The sequence below is a fragment of the Carcharodon carcharias genome, chromosome 12 (assembly GCF_017639515.1).
Source record: "Carcharodon carcharias isolate sCarCar2 chromosome 12, sCarCar2.pri, whole genome shotgun sequence".
Lineage (NCBI taxonomy): Eukaryota > Metazoa > Chordata > Chondrichthyes > Lamniformes > Lamnidae > Carcharodon > Carcharodon carcharias.
The window spans coordinates 105116565-105141127 of NC_054478.1; the positions used below are offsets into that span (position 1 = coordinate 105116565).

Consider the following 24563-nt stretch of genomic DNA (forward strand, 5'->3'; position numbering starts at 1 on the left):
ATATTTTCTGTTTTTATTTCAGATTTCCAGAATCTGCAGTTTTTTTATGCTTGCAGTGTAAATGGAAATATAAATTGTATATTTTAAAATTATTCAGCAAAGTAAACACATGCACATTCAGCATTATTTTATGTATTTCTATTTTCTGATGCAGAAATTGTAAAAGGTATATTGAATACTGCCTACTTGTTGTAATGTTTTGCATAACTTTTGAGTTCTGCTTTTTGTGCTTTATTATTTCTGCTTAAATAAGTAAATATATAATTTAAAAAAATGTCAGAATATTTATTTGGATTCGTTACATACAATCTTTTGCAGCTTTTAATATGTAAATAGAACACGAGTGTAAAAATAACAACATGGGAAAACAATGAGTTATGTTAAGAAATCCTACAGCTAGAGCAATTAATGCATCCTTAAAAACAGGAACTATGGCATATAATTATTAGAAAAATATCTTAAGATAATGCTTAGAATACACAGCCCTAATAACAATGGTCTCAATAACATTATAATTGCAAAGTGAATCTTTCATTGAAAACTCTGTCAATCAATTGCTTGAGGTTGTCACTCTGCAGTGAAGATATCAGAATCATTACTGAGCCTTCTGTGCACTGTGGTGTATTATTGTAATTCCATAGAAACCATAATATATTTTAAAATGATGTCAGGCTGTAACTTAATTGCAGGGCTTTGATCGTATCATCTGAACTCCGAGACCAAACTCCAGCTTTATCACCTGCTCCTAACTACCCGTAATTTATATTATACTTGACAGTATTTTGTTTCCATCTGTAACACCAAACAAACAATACAAACTCTAAGACGTTTCAGATTCATCTACTCACTTCCATTACAGTCTTTCATACAACAAACCGGTAAGCACCAATATTCATAAGACCCATTTAACCTCGTTTCTAAAGGATAACAGTTAAAAACTATCAAGAATTCAACAGTGCTAATTAACATCTTTCTGCATATAAGTATATACTTAATACTATTCAAAATGATTTTTCTAAACTGATTGTAGGGAGTGTTTTGAACATTAATGATTTTTATAAAAATTACTTATGTCAGATTATTTTGGTAAATTTCTCCATTTTAGTCTTTTCCTGCATCTGCCTGGCCCAATGGAAAGTTGCCACATACCTACTGCCAGGGCAGCCTGTGGTCAACCAGCAGGAAATGCTAAGTGTTTGCCAGGTGTGACTATACCCCTAATTTTTCGTTCTGAAAAAGGTTCTCAATTGGGAATCTGGAGGCCCCTAGGGGTCCACAAGAAGGTTTCAAGGGAAATGTCAAAATATATGACCTTGTCTGAAGGTCACTGTCAATTAAAAAAAACAATTAAACCAATTGAGCTAGTTCTGAACACAAGCACCTTTCAACTGAAATAATCTCCGCAAACCCTGCCTTCTGGCTGCGTTGATTGGCCACTTTCTAGCCCATTGAGAAGCTCCAGGGGAAGTGAGCTGACCAGAGCGTCTGTCACTTAGAATGATAAAGATAGGTTCCTTTGGGGATCTGCTGAGGAAGAGGATTTTCCAGAGCTCCTTGTCACTCCGAGTGACGGAAGCAAGTTTTTGCTAATCTGAGAACTCAGATTAGTCAGATCACATGTCACTTAGGGCTGAATTTTACCACATGCTTTGGGACCCCAACGTCAGTGTGAATAGTGGGTTCTGAGCACGCATTTGCTGGCAGTGGGACAAGCTCGGACAATTTTACCCCAGGTTTCCTCCTAATTGTCTGCCTGTGGGTCTACCATCCAATCAAGGATGGCAGAAAGGCTCATGATACTGCTGGCCTAATCAGAGGGCCGGGCAACTCTGAAGCCTCAGCAGCAGCATTACCAGGAGACGTGATCATTGCTGAAGAAAGCAGGAGACCTCGAGCCTCCAGAAGGTAATTGAATAAAAAAAATTAAAATTCAGCTGTCTGAGAATCAGAAGGCAAAACCCTCCAGGGAGACTGTTGGGGCTATAGGGTATGCCTTTTCTGCTTCCAGCCCCCTCTTTGGACATTGGAGCCTCTGGCTCTGATGCCTCCCCCTGCCCCTGGGCTGCTGCAGGGGATCCACCTCTGTTAAACTGGCGGCTGCACCGTTGACAAAATGCAGCTGCTCCTAGCAGCAGGTCTGTGTTGAGGAGCTGTCCTGATGCAGCTTTCTGCAGTTCTCCACCACGATTCCCTCCCAGCCCACCACCTGGCAGATTGGTGAAACTCTGTCCTTAGACTCACCAGATTCTCACTGAGAGAAAGCAGTGTTTAATCAGAGATCGCAGGGAACAAGAGGAGAAGATTTTAAAAACAATAGAGGGAAATCTTGGAGAAATTCAAGAGAATTTAAATTCTATTGAGAAGCAAGTTTTAAAGTTGCAGAAACAGATGGAGCAACAAGATGGGCTAGCATTTCTTAAGGTGAGGGTTTGTAAAATGTTCAATTCAATGAAGCTTCACACAGTCACGAAACAATCTATAATACCTACCTAATAACTCCTAACCAACTTAGGTGAACTGTTTTGTCTATTCTGAGACAGTTCTGTTATTGTAGGCAAATTAATTTTCTCGCACACTGTCTGCAGAATCCCAGGAAAGCCCATAGTCTCAGCAACAATTTCTTATGCAGCACCTTCAATATAGTAAAATGTCCAAGGCACTTCACATGAGTGTTATCAAACAAACTTTGACATTGAGCCACATAAGGAGATATTAGTACAGGAAAGAAAAAAGATTAATCAAAAATGTAGGTTTTAAGGAGAGGATGAAAGGAAGAGAGAGGGATAGGGAGTTGGAGAGGTTTAGGAAGGCAATTCCAGGGCTTTGAGACCAGCTAACCATAGACACAGAAGCCATTGATGGAGTGCTGAAAATCCAGAATGTGCAAGAGGCCATAAGTGAAGGAGTGCAGAGGTCTCGAAAGATTGTTAGGGGCTGCAGGAGGCTGTAGATACATGGGGTGGGTGAGGGGCAAGGGGGAGTTGGGTGGGTGGAGGGCAAGGCCACAGACTGATTAGAAAACAAAAATAATACATTTATATGCAGGATTTGTAACTAATTTTTATACAGAAAAAATAGTCATGCTAAAAGGGATCCATGGATTTTCTTTTATAACACAGAAGTTTGTGAATCCCTGATTTAAGAGACTCTTCAAAGGAACACTTTTCTTTTAGTTATTAAAAAGATTCACTTACTGGTGGATGTGCAACAAAAGGATGGCTCCCATTTTTGTATCGTATAATTAGATTAGCTGTGGTGCTAGACAATGTGGTTTTACCAGAAGTCATAGAGTCATTAATAGCACAGAAGGAGGCTATTTGGCCCATGACATTAGAATTATTGTCCTGGCTGCTACAATGAATCTTATTACTTTTTCTATGTTAGAATATGATGATTGACCATTGTGCAGAACCATGAATGAAAATTTCCATTGTGATTTAAAATTAGTACCTGATTCAGCTGAGTACCTCAACTGAAATTGTACTCGGTGCGCAAGTCGATACAATGGTTCTTCATACCTTTCAACCATAGGAGTTTAAGTTATTCTCTTGATGAGCTGAAGAAATCAATACGTTAATTGAGAGAATTTTGCATTGACACCAGTACCAGACTGATTCTTATTAAATAGTTCTCAGTGCATTATTAAAAGCTACTAATCCCAACAGTATGTTTAGCTTCAGTGTTCAGTTCCATTTGCTATTCCTCAGATAATGAGGCAGTTCGTGCCTGCATGCAGGGAGACTTGGGCAATGTCCACATTTGGTCTGATAAGTGGAAAGTAACATTCATGGCAAACAAGTGCCGGGCAATGACCATCTCCAACAAGAGAAAGTCTTAACCACCTCCCCTTGAAATTCAATAGAATCACCTTTTTCAAATCCCCCACCATCAACATCTGGGACTCATCATTGACCAGAAACGTAACTGGACCAGTTACAGAAATACTGTGGTTGCAAGACTAGGTGATTCTCCTCCCGACTTCCCAAAGCCTTTCCTGCAAGCATAAGTCAGGAATGTGATGGAATATTCTCTATATGCTTAGATGAGTGCAGTTCCAACAATATTCAAGCTCAGCACCATCCAGGATAAAGCAGCCCACTTGATTGGCACCCCGTCCACAACCTTAAACATTCACTTTCTTCACCACTCATGTACCGTGTCTGCAGATTTCACTGCAGCAAGGCTACTTTGACAATTCCCAAATCTGTGGTCTCTACCATTTAGAAGGACAAGGGCATCAGGCACATATGAACAGCACGACCTGCAATTTTGCCTCAAGTCATACACCATCATGGCTTTGAAACATGTTGATCTTCCTTCATCATCACTGGGTCAAAATGCTGGAACTCCTTATCCAACAGTCCTGTGGGAAGACCGTCAAATCGTAATTGACAGTTATGATTTGTTAAAGAAGCCTGGATCGGTGTGCATAAATCCTGAGAGCCGAAATATTTGTTAATACGTCTGCTGTAAGATTATGGAAAAGTAAAAAAAGGGCATATTTTTAAACATAGCTTTCTGTTTGAAGACAAAAAAAATTCACATCTCACAAAGCTATTTGCTACTGTCAAAGTACATGATAGGAAGTCCGGTTGCCTTTCTTTATGCTGTTGTCTTTTGTATGTAATGGAACTGTGCAGTGTCATATGCAGGTAACTTGAGGTATTTCTTCCTCTTGATCGAGCTGTCCATCATCCAAGTCTCTGAAAATATTATCAGTGCGAGGCATGCCAGAAATGCCTCCATATTGATGTGATGGCTCTTTGATCCAGAAGTTTCTTTCCGAAGTAGTATAAGAACCGTCAGGAGGCTCTGATTCTGAAGGCTTACTTTTACTGGTGGTCACACCCACATTTCTATTCCAGCTTTTGGTTTTTTCATTGCTTTTTGCTTGCCGAGTAGATTTTTTCTGTAAAGTGAGGATCAATAGAAAGGCTTGTTGAATTGAAAAGAATACTAAAAATGTTCTACTGAGGGCAATTAAATCAAAGGATTCTGAATTCTCATAAATATTGGGGAAATCACAGGACTGACCTTTAGAGATAAATTTTTGACCTAAACAGTTTCTCTCTTCATTCACTCCCAGCCTGCCTAGAATAAAATTCAGGAACATAGCTGTTTGGGATAGAGAGTGCGTATGCTGGGAAGTAATCCCTGCTTCTGTTTTGTTCATTTTTGCACTTAAAAAGACATAACTTGGGTAAATAAATCTTACTTGTTTAAAACATTCAGCTTTAGTCTGTGTCTACTTGACCACTGGGCCCTAGGATCCAAGGTGATAGATCCACTGCCTAACTAGCCAAGCTTGGTATTGCAAAATTCCAGGTGATGATGCGGAGGTTTAACTTCTGGCCTTTCAATGACGAGCAGAGGGAGAGAAGTGCCCAAAAGAAGAGTGGGCAGGGATTGTGACTCCTTGTTTTGTTGGAGATGCGCAAAAGGTAAGCTTTGATTGGAACCAATGCATGCAGCTGATTCAAAAACAGAAAATGCTGGAAAAACTCAATAAGTCCAGCAGCATCTGTGAAGAGAAAAACAGAGTTAACCTTTTGAGTCCATATGACCCTTCTTCAGGGCTCCTTTGAAGAGGAGTCTCCAACTCTGAAGAAGGGTCATACGGACTCGAAATGTTACCCCTGTTTCTCTCTCCACAGATGCTGTTAGACCTGCTGAGTTTTTCCAGCATTTTCTGTTTTTGTTTCCTATTTCCAGCATCCGCAGTATTTTGCTTTTATCAACAGCATGCAGCTGATTATCATACACTGATGGAGGATATCCTGGCCTCCACTGAAGTAGCTGCCATAGTGAGAGCTCAACAGCTTGGGCTTATGAGGTGGGGAAATATCCAAGAGTACAGATTTATGACCTTATACACCTGGTCTGGCAATGGTTGCAGTCTGAGATAATTAACCCAGTGAAGATTGTGGAGCTGCTTGTTGTGGACTGATTCACCTGAGTTCTGCCCCAAAAATCAGGATGTGGGTCAGCCAAAGAGAGCTGGTGGCTGTTGTACAGCGGCATCTAGCAGTGGAGGAACTGGCTCATAATTGAGTCCATCAGTAACAGGATACCCTTCCAACCTGAAGAATTGTGGACATCCTGGTAAAACTCCATGAGGGATAAGTGATGCTGAAGTGTAGCAAGAGGCTGGGAAGGAACATTGTACTTTTTTGACAATAAAGTTAAAAATGTTAAATCTAATAAACTGCTGAGGAGTTATCTCTGTCATAGGTTAGGCCATATTGCTCGCTGATATCCTAAGAATGGGGTACCTGTGGGCGGTTGCCTAGGAAACATGAACCTAGTCCCTGGGGGGGATTATTTGATTGGTATAGTGCAAACAGAGCAATAGGAACTAAGGGCCATTTGGCCCTTCGAGCCTGCTCTGCCATTCAATAAGATCATGGCTGATCTGTTTGTGGTCTCAACTCCACTTTCTTATCTGCACTACACCCCCTCCCCCCCAATAACCCTGGACTCCCTTGTCTATCAAAAATTTATCTAACTCAGCCTTGAATAAATTCAATGATCCAGCCTCTACTGCTTTCCGGGGAAGAGAATCCCACAGACGTAATGATCCTCTGAGAGAAAATTTTTTTCTCATCTATCTTAAAATTGTGTCTCCTATTGCTAGGATAGCCCCCACTACCAGTAGCCCAGCAAAATTCAACTCCTACACAACTGGAATGGAGGGTTTTTTGCGTGTGTGCATGCATGGGGCTTGGGTGGGATCTGTGTCCAGTACTCCTGGCGTCTGCCAGTGGCCATCCTAGTAGCTTCTGAGGGGAACTACAGTGTGGGGTTACAGGGAAGACATTAGCAACAAGTCGGTGGCTTTGAGGAGGAGGAGGCTACAGCCAGCTGTAAATGAATGACAATTTAAATAGAAAGGCCAGGAGATTTAGTGCAATCCATGACTTAGAGCTGATGGCGTGGGATCTACAGTTCTACACTCAGTTGGAGGCGCAAATAATGGGTTGGAGAATTTTCTTTGCTCTTTGTATCAGTCAAATTCTGGAAATTCCACTGTTGCTTCAGGGGTTTCAGTCTCCAACTTAATTGCTACCTACTTGGATTTAGCGTCTTGCAGTAATTATCTGCCATAGGATGAGCAACAGAAACTTGCTCAGCGGGAAAGGACATCTTTTCTTCTATCTGTGCTGTCCATATTTGCTGATGGGTTTCTACTGATATTTTTTGCTACTTTCACTGCTTGTTTTGATGATTCACTGCTGGTCCCATTTGGGTTGTCACTTTTGATTGTCTCAGTGGTTTGCTGATGGCACCACCTACATGTTTGGAATTTTGAACCCACTCACTCTTCAATACTGTACATGTTTCTTTTCAATCTAGTGTTGTTTTACATGAAATAGTAGATATTATGGTTCTAAAAAAAGTAAAAATGTACAGAATTTGAACTCAAATCCATTGCACCTTTATACTTGTCTTCAACTAACAGGAAAGAAAACCAGTCAATAAAATTTTGAATATGATCTCTAAGGGATATAAATTATTGGACTATTAGAATGATGCATTTGTGCTGAATCACACAAAATTCAATTTCAATAATAAACTAGATTCCTTGAAAGGCTGAAAGGTTTGAAAGTTCTGCAATTACCAAAAATAAACTTCCAATTTGCTTTTGCCAAAAGGGAGTAGATTACAATACTACATCACAGAATCACATTTGGCCCATCGTGTCTGCACCAGCTCTGAATAAGCAATTCCCTTAGTGCCATTCTCCTACCTTCTCCCCATAACCCTGCATATTCTGCCTTTTTGGATAGCAGTCTAATTCCCTTTTGAATGCTGTAAAGAATATATATTTTTATTTCTGTTGGACTGTGGATTAAAATTACAATGGCCATAGTTTGAAGGACATGTTTACTAGAACAGTTTGAGGGATATGTACAATGTTGCTATCCTGGAACAGAGTGTGCCATGAAAGATAAGATGGTGCTGAGGAAGAGTCTGGTTTAATGGGGGAATGGCCTGGCAACAAAGTTTTAATTAGCTCCTGACCAGGTGACCAGCTTTTGTGTGAGAGTAGTGCAGCAGAAAAGCTCCTAGCCTGAAAGGAACAAGGCCTAAAACCTCTTTTTCTTTGTGTGGAAGATTCCAGTAGTTCCACAATAACAGCCAGCTGGCTTTTTCTCCTCATATCTCTATAACCTTCTCTTTCTCTGAAAATCCCTGTGAAGAGGCAAAGGGAAAAATCACTAGTACAGACATTGAAAAGTAAGTTTTCAACCAGTGAACTAAATACTGAAAGTGCTGGAAGACCATCTTATCTCATCAACAAGAAATGAAAGAAATTTGGAAGACATCAATCAAAATCAACCCATCGACTGCTATACTCAGGAATTGGTGCAACTGAACTGTTTTATCCACCCTTAAAATCCATGTTTTTGTGTGTCTTAAGTGTCTTGTATGTGCGGATATAGGGATTTAAGAAGGATAGAGTTTAGGTTATAGAGTTAGAAATTAACCGTTCATACATGACCCAGACCTTCCTGTTGCTTGCCATTTCAACACCATCCTGCTCTCTTGCCCACATGTCCATCCTTGGCCTGTTGCAATGTTCCAATGAAGCCCAACGCAAACTGGAGGAACAGCATCTCATCTTCTGATTAGGCACTTTACAGCCTTTCGGACTTGACATTGAGTTCAACAACTTCAGACCATGAACTGTCTCCCCCATCCTCACCTCTTTAATCAATATTCATTTTTATTTTTTTATTTTTATTTTTATCCACTTATTTTTATTTTTATTTATTTTCATTTTTATTCATTGTTTCATCCCCACCTTTTATCCTATTTTGGATCTTTTTTCCCGACCACCATCCCCTCCCCCCACCCCACTCCCACTAGGACTATCTGCCACTTGTTCATATTGTTCTTTCCAGTGCTTACCCTTGCCTGCTATTATCACGTTCTGCTTTCTGACCTTAATACCATCATCAGCACCTTCTTTAGCCAGTACCACTACCATTAACACCCCTTTGTCCTTTTGTTCATGACATCTTTGTCAATCTCTCCTTTGCCTCCATCTATCACAGGCCTTCTATCCAGCATCGCCTGCTCGACACCCCTTAAACAGTATAAATTTCATCACATTTTTACTTCTCTTTAGCTCTGAAGAAGAGTCATATGGACTCGAAACGTTAACTGTCTTTCTCTCCACAGATGCTGTTAGACCTGCTGAGTTTTTCCAGCATTTTCTGTTTTCATTTACTTATTAAGTTTACAAACCTAGTGTTTGTATTCTGCTAACCTAAATTAAACAGCTAGGTAGAATTGGGAATTTGGGCAATTTGTTGGTTTGGCCAAATTTCTCACATTTGTTGCTGCTCGGGAAACAGCGGGGCTTGATATTACAATGCACTATCCCCAGTGAGTTGTGACAATGCTTCAATTGAACCTCTCTCCACCAAGCTCTCAGACAGTGCATTCCAGACCTTAAACACATCTGCATGAAAATATTTTCTCATATCGCTTTTGCTTCTTTTGCCAAGACTGTAAATCTGTGCCCTCTCATTCTCAATCCTTTCACGAGTGGGAACAGTTTCTCCCTATCTACGCCATCCAGACCCCTCATGAATTTGAATATCTATCAAATCTCCTCTCAGCATTCTTTTTTTCAAGGAAAACAGTCCTAACTTCTCAAATGTATCTTTATAACTGAAGTTCCTCATCCCTGGAACCATACTTGTGAATCTTTTCTGTGCACTCTCCAAGACCTTCACATCTTTCCTAAAGTGTGGCACCCAGAACTGGGTGCAATACTCCAGCTGAGCTAGTGTCTTATACAATTTTTTTGCTCATCTCCCATTAACAAAGCCCAGGACACTGTATGCTTTATTAATTGCCCTCTCAACCTGTCCTACCACCTTCAATGACTTATGCACATATACACCCAGGCCCCTCTGCTTCTGCATCCCCTTTAGAATTGTACCTTTTATTTTATATTGTCTCTCCATGTTCTTCCTACCAAAATTCTTCACATTTCTCTACATGGAACTTCATCTGCCACCTTACTTCCCATTCCACCAACTTGTCTACGTCTTTTTGAGTTCTATACTATCGTCTTCACAGTTCACAATGCTTCCAAGTTTCATATCATAATCTAGTCTCACATCAGTACAAATTTTCTCACACTATTTAAACAAAGAACTTACATTTATATAGTACCTAACATAAGCTCAGACCATCCCAAAGTGATCTACTCCCAATGAAATACCATTGAAGTGTAGTCACTGTAGTAATGTAGGAAAATGCAGATGACAACCTGCACACAGCAAGATTCCACAAATAACAATGAAATAGATAATTGAATCATCTGCTTTTGTGATCTTATTTGAGGGTTAAACATTATCCATGGTACCAGAGAGAGCTCCCCACCTCCTCCATAATAGTGCATGAGATCTTTTAAGCTAAAGGAGAGGACAGAGGGGGCAATAGTTTAATGTCTCATCTGACATTGCAGCATTTCCTACTAAAGTGTCAACCTGGATTGCATCCTCAAGCCCCTGGAGTGCAGCTTGAAACCAGAACAACTGGAACATCAGAACAAGAATAGGCCACTCAGTCCCCCAAGTGTGCTCCACACCTCTACCACCCTTTGTGTGAAGTATTGCCCTTTCTTGAATGGCCTGGCTCTAATTTTAAGGTTATGTCCTCTTTGTCTTAGACTCCCCACTAACAGAAAAGGTTTCTCTCTATCTGCCCTATCAATTCCTTTCAAAACCTTAAACAACCTCACTGTTAGCCTTCTATATTCCAGGTAAATAAGCCTAGTTAATGTAAATGCTCCTCATAATTTAAACCTTGGAGCCATGGTAACATTGTGGTGACTACATTACATAATCCTACTCTCAATTTTTGCATTGTATACTTAATTATAAACTTAATTATCCAAATAGCACATACAAACTCAGATCGTTCCTTTGAGATTGCAGAATTGACATGGAGGTTTCCTACTTTGTATTTATTGCCATTGGTATATGGTTACTGATCAAATATTTTGAAACAGTAAGAAAGTGATAATTACAAGAAATAACATTTTACATCTAAAATGCTGTGATCCTGAAGTTAACATTAATTTAATTTACCTCTGATGTTTCCTGATGCAGATCAGGGCTGGGTGTGGCAGGTCTCTGTAAGAATATCACTTGTTTTGTTGCTAAATTTCCTTCACTATAAACATGAAACGCATGTGAAATTTGGTTAAATTCTAAATTACTGTAACAAAAGCAATTAATCTACCAATATGCATAATGGATTAAAATATTTTCATACATATATTTTGTTGTTTTGAGGTGGAGGGAAGGGAATCTCAAAGAAGTTAATGGATTAAAAACATGGCAGATTGTCCATACCCCATCAGAGTTAAAAGAAAGCTCCTGTGATAGATTGTATTTGTTCTAACAGGTTAATTCCAGTTAAGTTCACCTAAGATTTCCTGAACCACTACTTCAGCAGAGATCTGGGAGCAGTTTGTGAAAAAGAAAAATCATCTGATTTTGCAGAATTGCTGTGAGCATGGTCAAGCATAATATGGAAGCCCAGTGACCCTCTTTCCAGGCTGAATAGAGATTCTCTGATTCTTCCATCTGTGTATGTACCAGCTCTTTGGTTGCACAGATTCAGCTAATCTGAAAGCATTATATTCTGAAATGTTATCTTAGCATAAATGAATTCAGAATACTGAGATCAAAAAAGGTCAAATGTCTCTTGTCTTTCTGGAACAGTGTAGCAGTAATGGCAGGGTTGGTACTCCTATGGTCCTTGAGTTGTAACTTATGCACATTTACTCCAAAGGAAGACAGCGCACTGAGAAGGTGTATAATTTTGCTGAGCTCTGTTTTATCTGGACCCTCTTCTCAGCCAGCTGAGCTTTTTGTTTCTGCTTGCTTCTTCCAATGCCCTTCCAAACAGATGGCCTCCAAAGGTCATTGTCATCAGTGACTGTCAGTGTTAATGTTCACCACCTTGCATCTTGCTTGCACGTATCTTTGTAGCAGAGGTACGGACACCCAGGAGGTCATGACTCAGTGGCTGGTTCATCATACAGAAGGTCTTGGGGTATATGGCCTTCATCCATTCGATGAATGTGGCCAAGCCAGCGCAATAAATGTATGCTGATGGAATTATCACACTTCAGGACCTCTGAGTTGGTTATCTTGTCATGCCAAGAGAAGGTTTCCTCCTGCCTGGCACATGTTGTCCAGGTCTCACCACCGTACAGGAGTGCGCTGAGGATACAGGCTTGATAGACCTGCAGTTTGGTGCTCTCACTCAGGTTGCTGTTGTTCCAAACTTTCTTACTCAGCTTGAATATAACAACTGCAGCTTTTATGATGTATGTGTTGCTTTCAGCATCAAGTGACAGATTCCAGTAGGATGGGCTTCACTTGACAATGCTGGGACCAGTGTCCTGGTGAACCGAATAACTAGCACTGTAGAGAGGGCTTTAAACTAAATAGGAAGGGGCAAGGGTTCTGGAAAGGGGATATGTATGCTTACAAAGCAAAAGGATATGGCAGCCTTGCAGGGCAGCTATTTAGGTAATGATATCCAGAGTGTGACAGGAAGGGACAGACTGTACAAACATTAAAAAAAAACAGCTGCAAATAAGGTCAAAGGGGGAAAAAAATAGCAAGAAGGCAAAATTAATGGCTATTTACTTAAATGCACATAGTATTTGGAACAAAATAAATGAATTAACAGTGCAAATAGATGTTAATGGGTATGATCTTTTAGCCATTACAGAGACCTGGTTACAAGGAGATCAAAGCTGGGAACTAAATATTCAGGGTTTGTGACGTTGAAAGGACAGGCAGGAAGGAAAGGATGGTCAGGTAGCTTTGTTAGTATGAGATGGAATAAGTACAATAGCAAGGAAGGATCTTGGATTGAAATATGTAGAATCCATTTGGGTGGAGGTAAAAAAATAACAAGGGGAAGAAGACACTGATGGGAGTAGTCTATATGCCCCCTGACAGTAGCTATACTCTAGGACTGAGAATAAATCAGGAGATAATGAAGGCATGTAAAAAAGGCAGTACATTAATCATGGATGACTTTAATCTTCATGTAGATTGGGAAAATCAAATTGGCAGAGATAGACATGAGCAAGAATTCATTGAATGTATTCAGGACAATTTCTTAGAACAATAGGCTGTGAATCCAACCAGGGATCAAGCTATGTTGGATCTGGTAATGTATAATAAGGCAGATTTAATAAATGATCTCAGAGTAAAAGAATCCCCTAGGAAACAGTGACCACAATTTGTTAGAATTTAGCATTCAGTTTAAGAATGAGAAACTTGGGTCGGTAACAACTGCCCTAAACTTAAATAAGGGTAATTACAATGGAATGAGGGCAGAATTGGCTGGAATGGACTGGGAAAGCAGTTTAGCAAAAAAGATGGTTGATGAACAATGGAGACATTTAAGAAAATAGTTCATGACTCTCGACAAAGATATAACCCAGTGAGGAAGAAAGATTCAAGGAGGGGATAAACCAACCATGGTTAACCAAAGAAGTTAAGCACACTATCAAATTGAAAGAAAAAACATACAATGTGGCAAAGATTAATGGTAAGCCAGAGGATTGGGAAAGTTTTAAAAACCAACAAAAGATGACCAAAAAAAAAATAAAGAGGGAGAAAATAAACTTTGAGGGTAAACTAGCAAGAAATATGAAAATGGACAGTAAGAGCTTATTTAAATATATAAAAAGGAAGAGAGAGGCCAAAGTGAACATAGGTCCCTTAGAGAATGAGGCTGGGGAAATAATAATGGGGAACCAGGAAATGGCAGAGGAGTTGAATAAGTACTTTCCTTCAATATTCACAGTACAAGATACTAATAGCATTCTAAAAATACTAAATAATCAAGGGTAAAAGGGGGAGGAAATAAATACAATAACTAGCACTAGAGAAAAATTACTAGGGAAACTAATGGGCTAAAGGCTGATAAGTCACCTGGACCCGATGGGTTGCATCCTAGGATATTAAAGGAAGTAGCTACAGAGGTAGTGAATGCACTGGTAGTAATCTTCCAAGAACCCCTAGGTTCTGGAAAAGTCTCAGTGGATTGGAGAACGGACAATGTAACACCCTTATTCAAAAAAGTAGGGAGACAACAAGCACAAAACTATAGGCCAGTTAGCGTAACATCCGTCATTGGGAAATTGTTGGAGTCTATTATAAAGGATGTAATAGCAGAGCATTTAGAAATACATAATCTAATCAAGCAGACTCAACATGGATTCACGAGGGAGAATAATGCCTGACAAATTTATCAGAATTCTTTGAAGTGGTAACAAACAGAATAGATAAAAGGGAACCAGTAGATGTAATATATTTGGAATTCCAAAAAGTGTTTGATAAGATACTGCACATAAAGCTACTTAATACCATGGTTTTGGGGGTAGTATATTAGCATGGGAAGAGGATTGGCTAACTAATAGAAGACAAAGAGTTGGGATAAGGAGGCATTTTCGGGATGGCAACCTGTAACTAATGGAGTGCTACAGGGATCAGTGCTGGGGCCTCAATTATTTACAATATATATTAAAGACTTAGATGAGTGAAGTGAATGTGCTATCACCAAGTTTGTGGCTCACACAAAAATAGGTGGGAAGGCAAGTGGTGAGGATGACACAAGGAGTTTAAAGAGGGATATAGACAGATTAAGCGAATGGGCAAAAACTTGGCAGATGGAACATAATGTGAGAAAATGTGAGGTTATGCACTTTGGCAGGAAGAGTAGAGGATCTGAATATTATTTAAATGGAGAAAGACTGCAAAAGGCTACAGCACAGAGGAATTTGGGAGCTTGTACATGAATCCCAAAAAGCTAACATACAAGTTCAACAGTTAAAAGGGAAGGCAAATGGAATGTTGGCCTTTATGTCAAAGGGAATGGAGTAAAAAAAATAGGGGAGGCTTGCTAAAGCTGTACAAGGCACTGGTTAGACCACATGAAGAGTAGCTTGAAACAATTTTGGTCCCATTATCTAAGGAAAGGTATACTGGCATTGGAGGCAGTTCAAAGAAGGTTCACTAGGTTGATCCTGGGTGTGGAGGGATTTTCTTATAAGGAGAGGTTGAATAGGTTGGGCCAGTACTCATTGAAATTTAGAAGAATGAGAGGTGACATTACTGAAACATAGGGCAGAATTTTCAGTTTGATGTGTGGGGGGCGGGCCCCGCACATTTGCGTGTAAAATGATGCACGGTGACGTCAGGTGAGCATCCCGATGTCAGCGCATGCCATTGCGATATTTCACTTGGCAGGCACGAGATGAAGTCCGATGCATGCCCGCTATTAATTAACAGGCCAGTGAAGGCCCTTTTATCTTCAATCGATGGCGATTTTTAAGTGCCCGTGCGATCTTTGGGTCGGCGCACGGGCGCAACAGGCAGGCAGATAAGAGACTTTTCTATGAAACTTGTCCACGGGTGGGATGTGAGGGCTTGGTGGGGTTGTCAAGCTGCTTTGTGGAGTATTTATTGGAGAAAGTATTTTAAACTTGCCCATGTGATCTGCAGTAGTTCAGAATGCATTCCAGCAGCTTTGTGTACTTTGAACCTTCTGGTCAGCACTCTGCACTCAGGAATCTTTAACGGGCCTGCAGCTTTCCAGAAGCCTCCCTTTAGCCTGGGTATGGGATCTGACATGTCCACTGGAGGCAGCTCCTCTGAGGAGGAAGGAAGGGCTAGAAGGAGGAAGAGGCCAGGAGTGCACATTCAGCCCCCACGGGAGCCACCTTTGGGAGTACAGGTGCAGGTACAAGGGGCGCAGGGCCAAGAGGTAGTCCAAGATGGAAGGGGCCGCAGAAGACGCCACTATCCAGCTGCCAGGGTATACAGGCAGCGAAGCAGCTACCTCAATATGTCTGAGGTGCAGTGCCGAAGGAGGCTCCGACTGTTAAGGGAAACAGTCAACCATATTTGTCAGATGATTGGCCCTGAGATCTCTTCTGTGTGGGCAGACATCCCATGACAGTGGCTCTGAAGGTCACAGCTGCCCTCAACTTCTCTGGCTCCTTCCAAGGCTCGGTGAATGATCTTTGCGGTGCCTCCCAATCAGCTGCCCATACTTGTTCAAGCAGGTCACAGATGCTCTGTTCAGCCGTGCATTGACCTTCATCCACTACCGTTGGGACCAGGCAAGCCAGGCAAAGCGAGCCAGAGGCTTTGTGGCCATTGCTGGCTTCCCCTGCGTCCAGGGTACAATAGACTGTACACATGTGGCCGTCAAGGCGACAGCAGGTGAGCCCGATGCCTTTGTCAACAGGAAGGGCTTCCGCTTCATGAACGTGCATATAGTGTGTGATCACAGGATGCTGATTCTACAAGTCTGTTCAAGATACCCAGGCATGACTCCTACATTTTCAGACACTCCCAGGTGCTGGGGCTCTTCAGTGCTCTGGTCCAGCTTGATGGCTGGCTGCTGGGTGACAAGGGCTATCCCCACAAAAGTGGCTCATGATGCCTCTCCACCGTCCAAGAACAGAAGCTGAGCAGTGGTACAATAGGAGCCACGCCTCCACAAGGGCTGTGGTGGAGAGAGCCATCGGTCCTCTCAAGATGCGCTTCCACACAGAGCGCCTGGACCGCTCAGGGGGTACACTCCACTACCCTATAGATCGTGTGTCGGTGATAGTGGTTGCATGCTGTGCTCTACACAATCTTGCGCTGGAAAGGGGGAGGAAGCAGTGGACGATGAAGACTTCGACACAGTGTCTGCGGCTGCACACGATGAGTCCAGCACTGATTCTGAGGATGAGCATGCACAGGGGAATGCTGAACGGGTAGACGCTGACCTGGGACTACACCAAGGAAACAGGGGCACCCAGGAGGCTTTAATCTAACGAACCTTCAGCTAGCACATCACAAATGGATCAGCAGGATCAGTCTTGCCTGGCGCATCCATACTCGACACCTATATGCAAAATCTGCCAGATCATCAGCAGGAACCAAGGACCTTGGACATAAATTTGAATGTCCAAACAAACACTCATGATATTTTTCTTAAACACACACATGCAGAAGAAATGAACCACCCTCAGCCATGGTCACACATCTGAATTTTAATTTAAACATCAGATGTCCTCCCAATTGCAAAACAATACAGTAAGCAAACAAAAATAAATTATAAGGACCTAATCTCGGGCCAACACAAAAGCCCCAGTGAGAAACCCGTGATGTGCCTAATGTGCCTTACGTTTCCGTTTGCGGGTGCTACGTCTTGGTGCTGCCCCATCGCTCAGAGTGACATCTGAGACAGCCTGCTGACTCTGCTGTCCTGTTGGCCTCAATGACCTCGGCAGTTGTCCTCTGGCCCATGGATTCTGTGCTGGGCCTGCCTGGGAGGGAGCTGCCAGTTGCACAGCTGGCATCTCCCCAGTCATCACAGCCTCACCTGATGAAACGGTCACTGTGAGAGGGGCGGAGGAGCTGATGCCCTCATCCGGAGCATCCTGAGAGGAGCCTGTCGTTACAACAGGCAGCTGCTGTGCCGACGTGAGGTCGCCTTGGACCTCCCTGCTCATCGTGGATGGATGGGCAACGAGCTGGGAAGCTTGATGCCCACACTATCTCCCACATTGACATTGACCAGTTGTGGCCAATGCCACTGTAATGGCTTGCAGGTCCGAACATAACCCAGGAGGACCAGCTTGTTCTCCTGGAGGCGCCTCTCCACGTGAGTTGCCACTCTCTCCATGGAGGAAGCATGACACTCTGCCACGAGGCCTTTTGCATCAGTGATGCTCCACGTGGATTCTTCCACCATGGACACCAAGTGAAGCATAGCCTCATGTATTACAGCCAGATGCTCCTGGCCACATTTCCTGCAGCTGCTACATCGCGGACGACTCCAGAGGCACATCATCGCCCCCCGACTCAGCATGTGTCTGGTCCCCTGCAGTCTCCCGACTGCTGGTGCCATCAGCACTCTCTGTCTCTGTCAGCTCCTCCAGTGAATGTGAAGTGCCCTCTCCACTGTGCCCCGGGACACTAACCAGTGTTCTAATGCCCACCGAGGTGCTAGGATCTGTGTTGGTGCCTGCCTCGTATAAATGGTATGACACGGGTGACACTTGAGGGTCCTTGAAATGAGTGGGGCATCTGCAGCTCCTCCTGCCGGCCATGCTCTGATGATGCTGAAATGAACAACGAGGACAGTGGATCAGTTAGCGTGCACACAGTGACAAACTTCATCCCTTTCTCCCTGGCTCATTATTCGCTCAACTTTCCAGAAACAATGGACATGAACATTGGTGGAGTGGTATATAGTGATGAGAATAGCCTTACATTACAGGAGGATACAGATGGGCTGGTCAGATGGGCTGATGAATGCCAAATGGAATTTAATGTGGATAAGTGTGAGGTGATGCACTTGGGCAGGCCAAACAAGGCACCGGAATACACAATGAATGGTAGGACCATGGGAAGTAACAAGGATCAGAGGGACCTTGGTGTGCATGTCGACTGGTCCCTTAAGGTAACGGGACAGGTACATAAGGTGTTTAAGAAGCCATATGCCATGCTTGCCTTTATTAGCTGAGGCATGGAATATAGGAGCCGAGGGGTAATGTTCCAACTGCAGAAAATGCTGCTTAGGTCACAGCTATAGTTCTGTGTGCAGTTCTGAAATGCGCTTTATGGGAGGGATGTGATTGCAGTCGAGATAGTACAGAGGACGTTTACCAGGATTTTGGCTGGCCTGGAGAGTTTCACTTAGGAGGAGAGATTGCATAGACTGGGGTTATTTCCCCTAGAGTACAGGAGATTGAGGGGTGACATGATTGAGGTGTATAAATTTATGAGGGGCATAGATAGGGTTGACAGAAAGGAACTTTTCCCCTTGGTGGAGGGATCAGTAACCAGGTGGCATAGATTTAAGGTAAGGGGCTTGAGCTTTACCGGGGTTGTGGTGACCAACTTTTGCACACAGAGGGTGGTGGGAATCTGGAACGCACTGCCTGAAAGGGTGATAGATGCAGAAACCCTCCTAACATGTAATAAGTATTTGGATGTGCAATTGAGATGCCATGGTACACAAGGTTATGGGCATAGTGCTGGGAAATGGGATTAGAAGACTTAGATATGTGTTTGACCTGTGCATCCTCGAAGGGCTGAACAGCCTTTTTCTGTGCTCCACACCTCTGACTTTATCACTCTATGACTGAGCAATGTTGCAACACTAATAAATTTAACAATCATCAGTGCTATGGATGTTGGGAGGACATTGTGGATCTCACTGTTGGCCTTAAATACCCCACCGTTCCACCCCAGCCTCACCAACACCAGTTGACCTGGGAGTGTGGCGCCTCTCAAGTTTAAGGGCCTCCTGCTTAAAGCAGCTTAACATGAGGTGTGCCTGGCCGCCTCCAGTCCTCACTTGCTTGGAGGCTTTATGAGCATTCTTCTCCTGAGAAAGAGAGAACACCATTCATTACGGCAAATTGTACATGGACTCTGCACGCGCACACCGCACCCCAACCACAGTGGACCATATCAGGCCTCCAGTGCCTCCTCTCCCCGCTACTGCTGATCAATCATACAAAAATAGTATGCCTGCTCCCAACCCACCAACAGTCACCTTGGACACGTGCTGCGTACATCACTTCAGGAATCACACTTTGCTCCCATAGCAAGGAAGTGCAACTACGTGCAGCGTCGAGGGCAGCAGATAGTTCTTGGCCACAACACCTTGAGGCTCCCCTTCTACCATCTCATCATCCTGAATAGGACATGTGTTGGAATTCTGAGTATGCACCTAACTGCATCACCTGCAGGTTGCCCCCAGATTAGTCATGTGCAACTAAGAGCAACACATGGTGCTGGGGAGTACTCATCTCATGAACCACTCAGGCTGTTCTAAGCATGGGCACTACCTGCTTGCCCACCCAGCGTAGGAAAAATGCCCTACATGAATCAATGTGGTTACGACAGTAAAAACAAAGAACAAAGCACAGCACAGGAACAGGACCTTCGGCCCTCCAAGCCTGCACCGATCATATTGCCTGTCAAACTAAAACATTTTGCACTTCCAGGGTCTGTATACCTCTATTCCCATCCTATTCATGTATTTGTCAAGCTGCCTCTTAAACACCACTATCGTACCTGCTTCCACCATCTCCTCTGGCAGCCAATTCCAGACACTCACTACCCTCTGCGTAAAAAACTTGCCCTGCACATCTCTAAAGCTTTCTCCTCTCACCTTAAATCTATGTCCCCTAGTAATTGACTCTTCCACCCTGGGAAAAAGCTTCTGACTATCTACTCTGTCTATGCCACTCATAATTTTGTAAACTTCTATCAAGTCGCCCCTCAATCTCCGTCACTCTAGTGAGAACAATCCAAATTTCTCCAATCTCACCTCATAGCTAATAACCTCCAGACCAGGCAGCATACTAGTAAGCCTCCTCTGCACCCTCTCCAATGCCTCCATATCCTTCTGGTAATGTGGTGACCAGAATTGCATGCAATGTTCCAAGTGTGGCCTAACCAAGGTTCTATACAGCTGCAGCATGACTTCCCAGCTTTTATACTCAGTACCCCTGCCGATGAAGGCAAGCATGCCATATGCCTTCCTGACTACCTTATCCACCTGCGTTGCCACTTTCAGTGACCTGTGGACCTGTACACCCAGATCCCTCTGCCCGTCAATGCACTTAAGGGTTCTGCCATTTACTGTATAATTCCTACCTATAGTAGACCTTCCAAAATGCATTACCTCACATTTGTCCGGATTAAACTCCATCTCCATTTCTCCGCCCAAGTCTCCAGCCAATCTATATCCCGTTGTATCCTTTGACAATCCTCTTCACTATCAACAACTCCTCCAGCCTTAGTGTCATCTGCAAACTTACTAATTAGCCCAGTTACATTTTCCTCCAAATCATTTACGTATATTACAAACAGCAAAGGTCCCAGCACTGATCCCTGTGGAAGACCACTAGTCACAGCTCTCCATTCAGAAAAGCACCCTTCCACTGCTACCCTCTGTCTTCTATGACCAAGCCAATTCTGTTTCCAACTTGCCAGCTCACCTCTGATCCCGTGCGACTTTACCTTTTGTACCAGTCTATCATGAGGGACCTTGTCAAAGGCCTTACTGAAATCCATGTATATAACATCCACTGCCCTTCCATCATCGATCATTTTTGTCACTTCCCTGAAAAACTCGATCAAGTTAGTGAGATACGACCTCCCCTTCACAAAACCATGCTGCCTCTCAATAATACGCCCATTTGCTTCCAAATGGTAGTAAATCCTGTCATGAAGAATCTTCTCCAATAATTTCCCTACCAATGACATAAGGCTCACCGGCCTGTAATTTCCTGGATTATCCCTGCTACCCTTCTTAAACAATGGAATAACATTGGCCATTCTCCAGTCATCTGGGACCTCACCCATAGCCAGTGAGGATACAAAGATTTCTGTCAAGGCCCTAGCAATCTCCTCCCTTGCTTCCCTCAGTACTCTGAGGTAGATCACATCTGGCCCTGGGGACTTATCCACCTTAATATTCTTCAAGATGCCTGATACCTCCTCTTTTTTGATCTCAACATGATCCAGGCTATCTACACATTCTTCCCTAGACAAATTGACTGCTAAGTTCTTCTCTTTGGTGGGGGCCTCAAAGGCTAAGGCTACCTGCTGGGTTAAATGCCCAATGCCAACATTGTACTCACCCTGCCAGATCGCAACAAGTCGTTGAAGCGCTTTTGACACTGGATCCAGGTGCGCCGCACCACGTTATGGGAGCAGATCACCTCCGCCACCTCCTCCCAGGCATGTTTGGTCATGTCGGGAGGCCTTCTCCTCCCATCTTGGGGGTCCAGCACCTTCTGCCTTGCTGTCACCTCCAGCAAGGCATTCATCTGAAAAGTGTGGGGTGCATTGGCTGACCTACCCTGCAGCCTACCCTGCTCCTGTGGCAGACCCTGCAGTCTGGCCTGCTCCTCCGTCCTTCCCTTCAGCCTGGCCTGTTCAGCCAAACCCCAATGATGTGCCCTCGAATTGGCCATTGTCACCAGCCTACAGGAGGCTGCCAGGTCTTCTTTTAAACAGACTGCTGCATTGCCATTGGACCTGGCGGTCTGTGCATGCCCACCACAGCCCGCACACTCCCGCTATTTATGGGAGTCGGCAAATACGCTGGGTGGGCCAATGGCAGCCTGCACCCCCCCCCAAATGGAAAATCCAGCCCATAAGATTCTTAGGGAGCTTGTCAGGGTAGATGCTGAGAGGTTGTTTCCCCTTGTGGGAGAGTCTAGGACTAGAGGGCATAATCCCAGAGTAAGGGGGCACCCATTTAAAACAGAGATGAGGAGCCATTTCTTCTCAAGGTAATCAATCTGTGCTATTCTTTACTGCAGAGGGCTGTAGAGGTTGGGTTAAGTATATTCAAGGCTGAGATAGACAGGTTTTTAATCAATAAGGGAATCAAGGTTTATGGGGAAAAGGCAGGAAAGTAGAGTTGAAGATTATCAGATCAGACATGATCTCATTGAATGACGGAGCAGACTCGATGGGCTAAATGGCCTATTTCTGCTCCTACGTCTTATGGTCTTATTGCTGGTGATTGTGGGGCCTAGATATGTGAAGCTCTCAACAACCTCCAGCATCACATTATCAATGGTGATAGATGGCAGCACAGATACATGCTGAACAATGACCTTTGTCTTCCTGATGCTGATGGTCAAACCAAGCTCTTTATGGGTGTGACACAGTCTGTCCATTTGCCGATAAAGGTGTTTTTCGATATGCTAGTGTGGCATCATCAGTGTAGAGCAACTGTCTTGAAGTCTTGGCACACCTTTGTCTTGGGCTTTAGGCAGGCAAGTCTGAAAAGCTTTGTTAGTTCTGGTATGTAGGTAAACACCCTCTGTAGATGACCTGAAGCCATATGACAACAGCAAAGAGAAAGAATGCCAAAGAGTGTCAGTGCCAGGACACAACACTGTTTGACCCCACTGCAGATCCCAAAAGGTTCTGGTGTTAGCCTCATCATAGCTGACCTTACCCATCATGTCCTCATGGAAAGAGGAGATCACATTGAGCAGCTTTGCTGGCCAGCCAATTTTCTCCAGGAGCTTAAATAGACTGCCTCTGTTCATATGATCGAATGCCTTGTTAAAATTGCTGAAGGCAATATATGGTGGTCTCCTTTGCTCAGGGCATTTCTCTTACAGCTGCCAGACTGAGAAGATAATGTCAATTGAGGATCCTCCAGTTCTGAAACTACATTGGGATTTGGGTTGATGCGTTCAGCCAGGATTTTTAGTCTGGAAAAGTTGCAACAGTAGTCATTAGTGCACTGTTTAGCAGTCTGTTGAACTTTACTTTGAGTGGCTCTTAGTGCATTCAGAATTTTCTCGCTCAGATCTCTCTTGTAATTAATGAGAATGGACCACTTGGCTTCAATGAAAGTGATGTTAGGCTCAAACCTGTCAGCATTTTTCTGCTCTTGCTTCCCATATGTTGAGAGTATGGTTTCGTAGATGCTGTCTCAAAGTATGGTCCATTTTGCTTCTACACTGTATGTGGGAATGATGGCAAGTGCCTGTTCAATTGAATAGAGGAGCTATTTGTTTTTATCTGGGTAGGCAGTATGGCTGATGTTGATATGAGGATGACATTTCTGCTTTGAATGCAAAAACTTCAATGGCTGTTTTGCATCCTCACCCTAATGCACACCAGGGAGCAATCTGTATCACAGTCAGTGCTGTGGTAGCTGTGTGTGTTAAGAATGATGTTCAGAGAGTCAGAGAATCCAGTTACTAATGCCCTGATCTTGGATATCTCCAGGGCACTTTGTGGCATGGCTTCTTCTGCATGAAGGTGTTAGTTACACAAAGCTCATGGTAGTAGCAAAGCTCAAGCAGTCTTTGTACATTCTCATTTATCTTTCTCAGGTCACGATGCCAAGGCAGGAGTGTCATGCCTCATATAAAAGCAAAATACTGCGGATGCTGGAAATCTGAAACAAAAACAGAAAATGCTGGGAAAACTCAGCAGGTCTAACAGCATCTGTGGAGAGAAAAAAACAGTTAACATTGAGTCCGTATTACTCTGAAGAAGAGCCATACGGACTCGAAACATTAACTCTGTTTCTTTTCTCTCTCCACAGGTGCTGTTAGACCTACTGAGTTTTTCCAGCATTTTCTGTTTTTGTGTCATGCCTTATGATCTGTGCCCACTCTTGCATTGACAACTCCAGTTGGTAAAGATGTTCTGATTTAGAGATTTTGCTGATAGCGGTGTCAAACTCTTCACAGAACTGGTCTTCACCTCTGTAGTGCAGCACAGCACTGCAGCATAGATTCTCATGGGATTAACTGGTCCTTTTGCTTGTGTTGAGGTGTATGGAGAGAACACATTCTAACCATTTATGGGTTGTCTTATCATCAAGAGTTACAAATTTCTTACAGCAAAGCCTACACCATGCTCACGTGTTTCCTCTGAACTCTTCCCTGCCAGGTGAACATGTAAGGTTTTTCTTTGACTGATCCACTCTAGGTGAGTCAGGTCTCT

The 24563-nt window shown here is 43.2% G+C and overlaps 1 protein-coding gene across 2 annotated transcripts in view; it reads right to left on the minus strand.

Moving 5' to 3' along the window:
- Positions 1-264: 264 nt before the first annotated feature.
- The window catches only part of rftn2 (raftlin family member 2), a 136938-nt gene continuing 112639 nt past the window's right edge, over positions 265-24563 (minus strand). The window contains exons 9-10 of one of the 2 annotated variants that reach the window (XM_041201471.1): positions 11112-11196; positions 265-4909 (exon numbers count right to left, since the gene is read on the minus strand). In XM_041201471.1, coding sequence (XP_041057405.1) covers positions 4643-4909; positions 11112-11196 — 352 coding nt within the window. In that variant the 3' untranslated portion in view covers positions 265-4642. The remainder of the gene's footprint in view (positions 4910-11111; positions 11197-24563) is intronic. The other variant, XM_041201472.1, reaches the window with a different exon arrangement.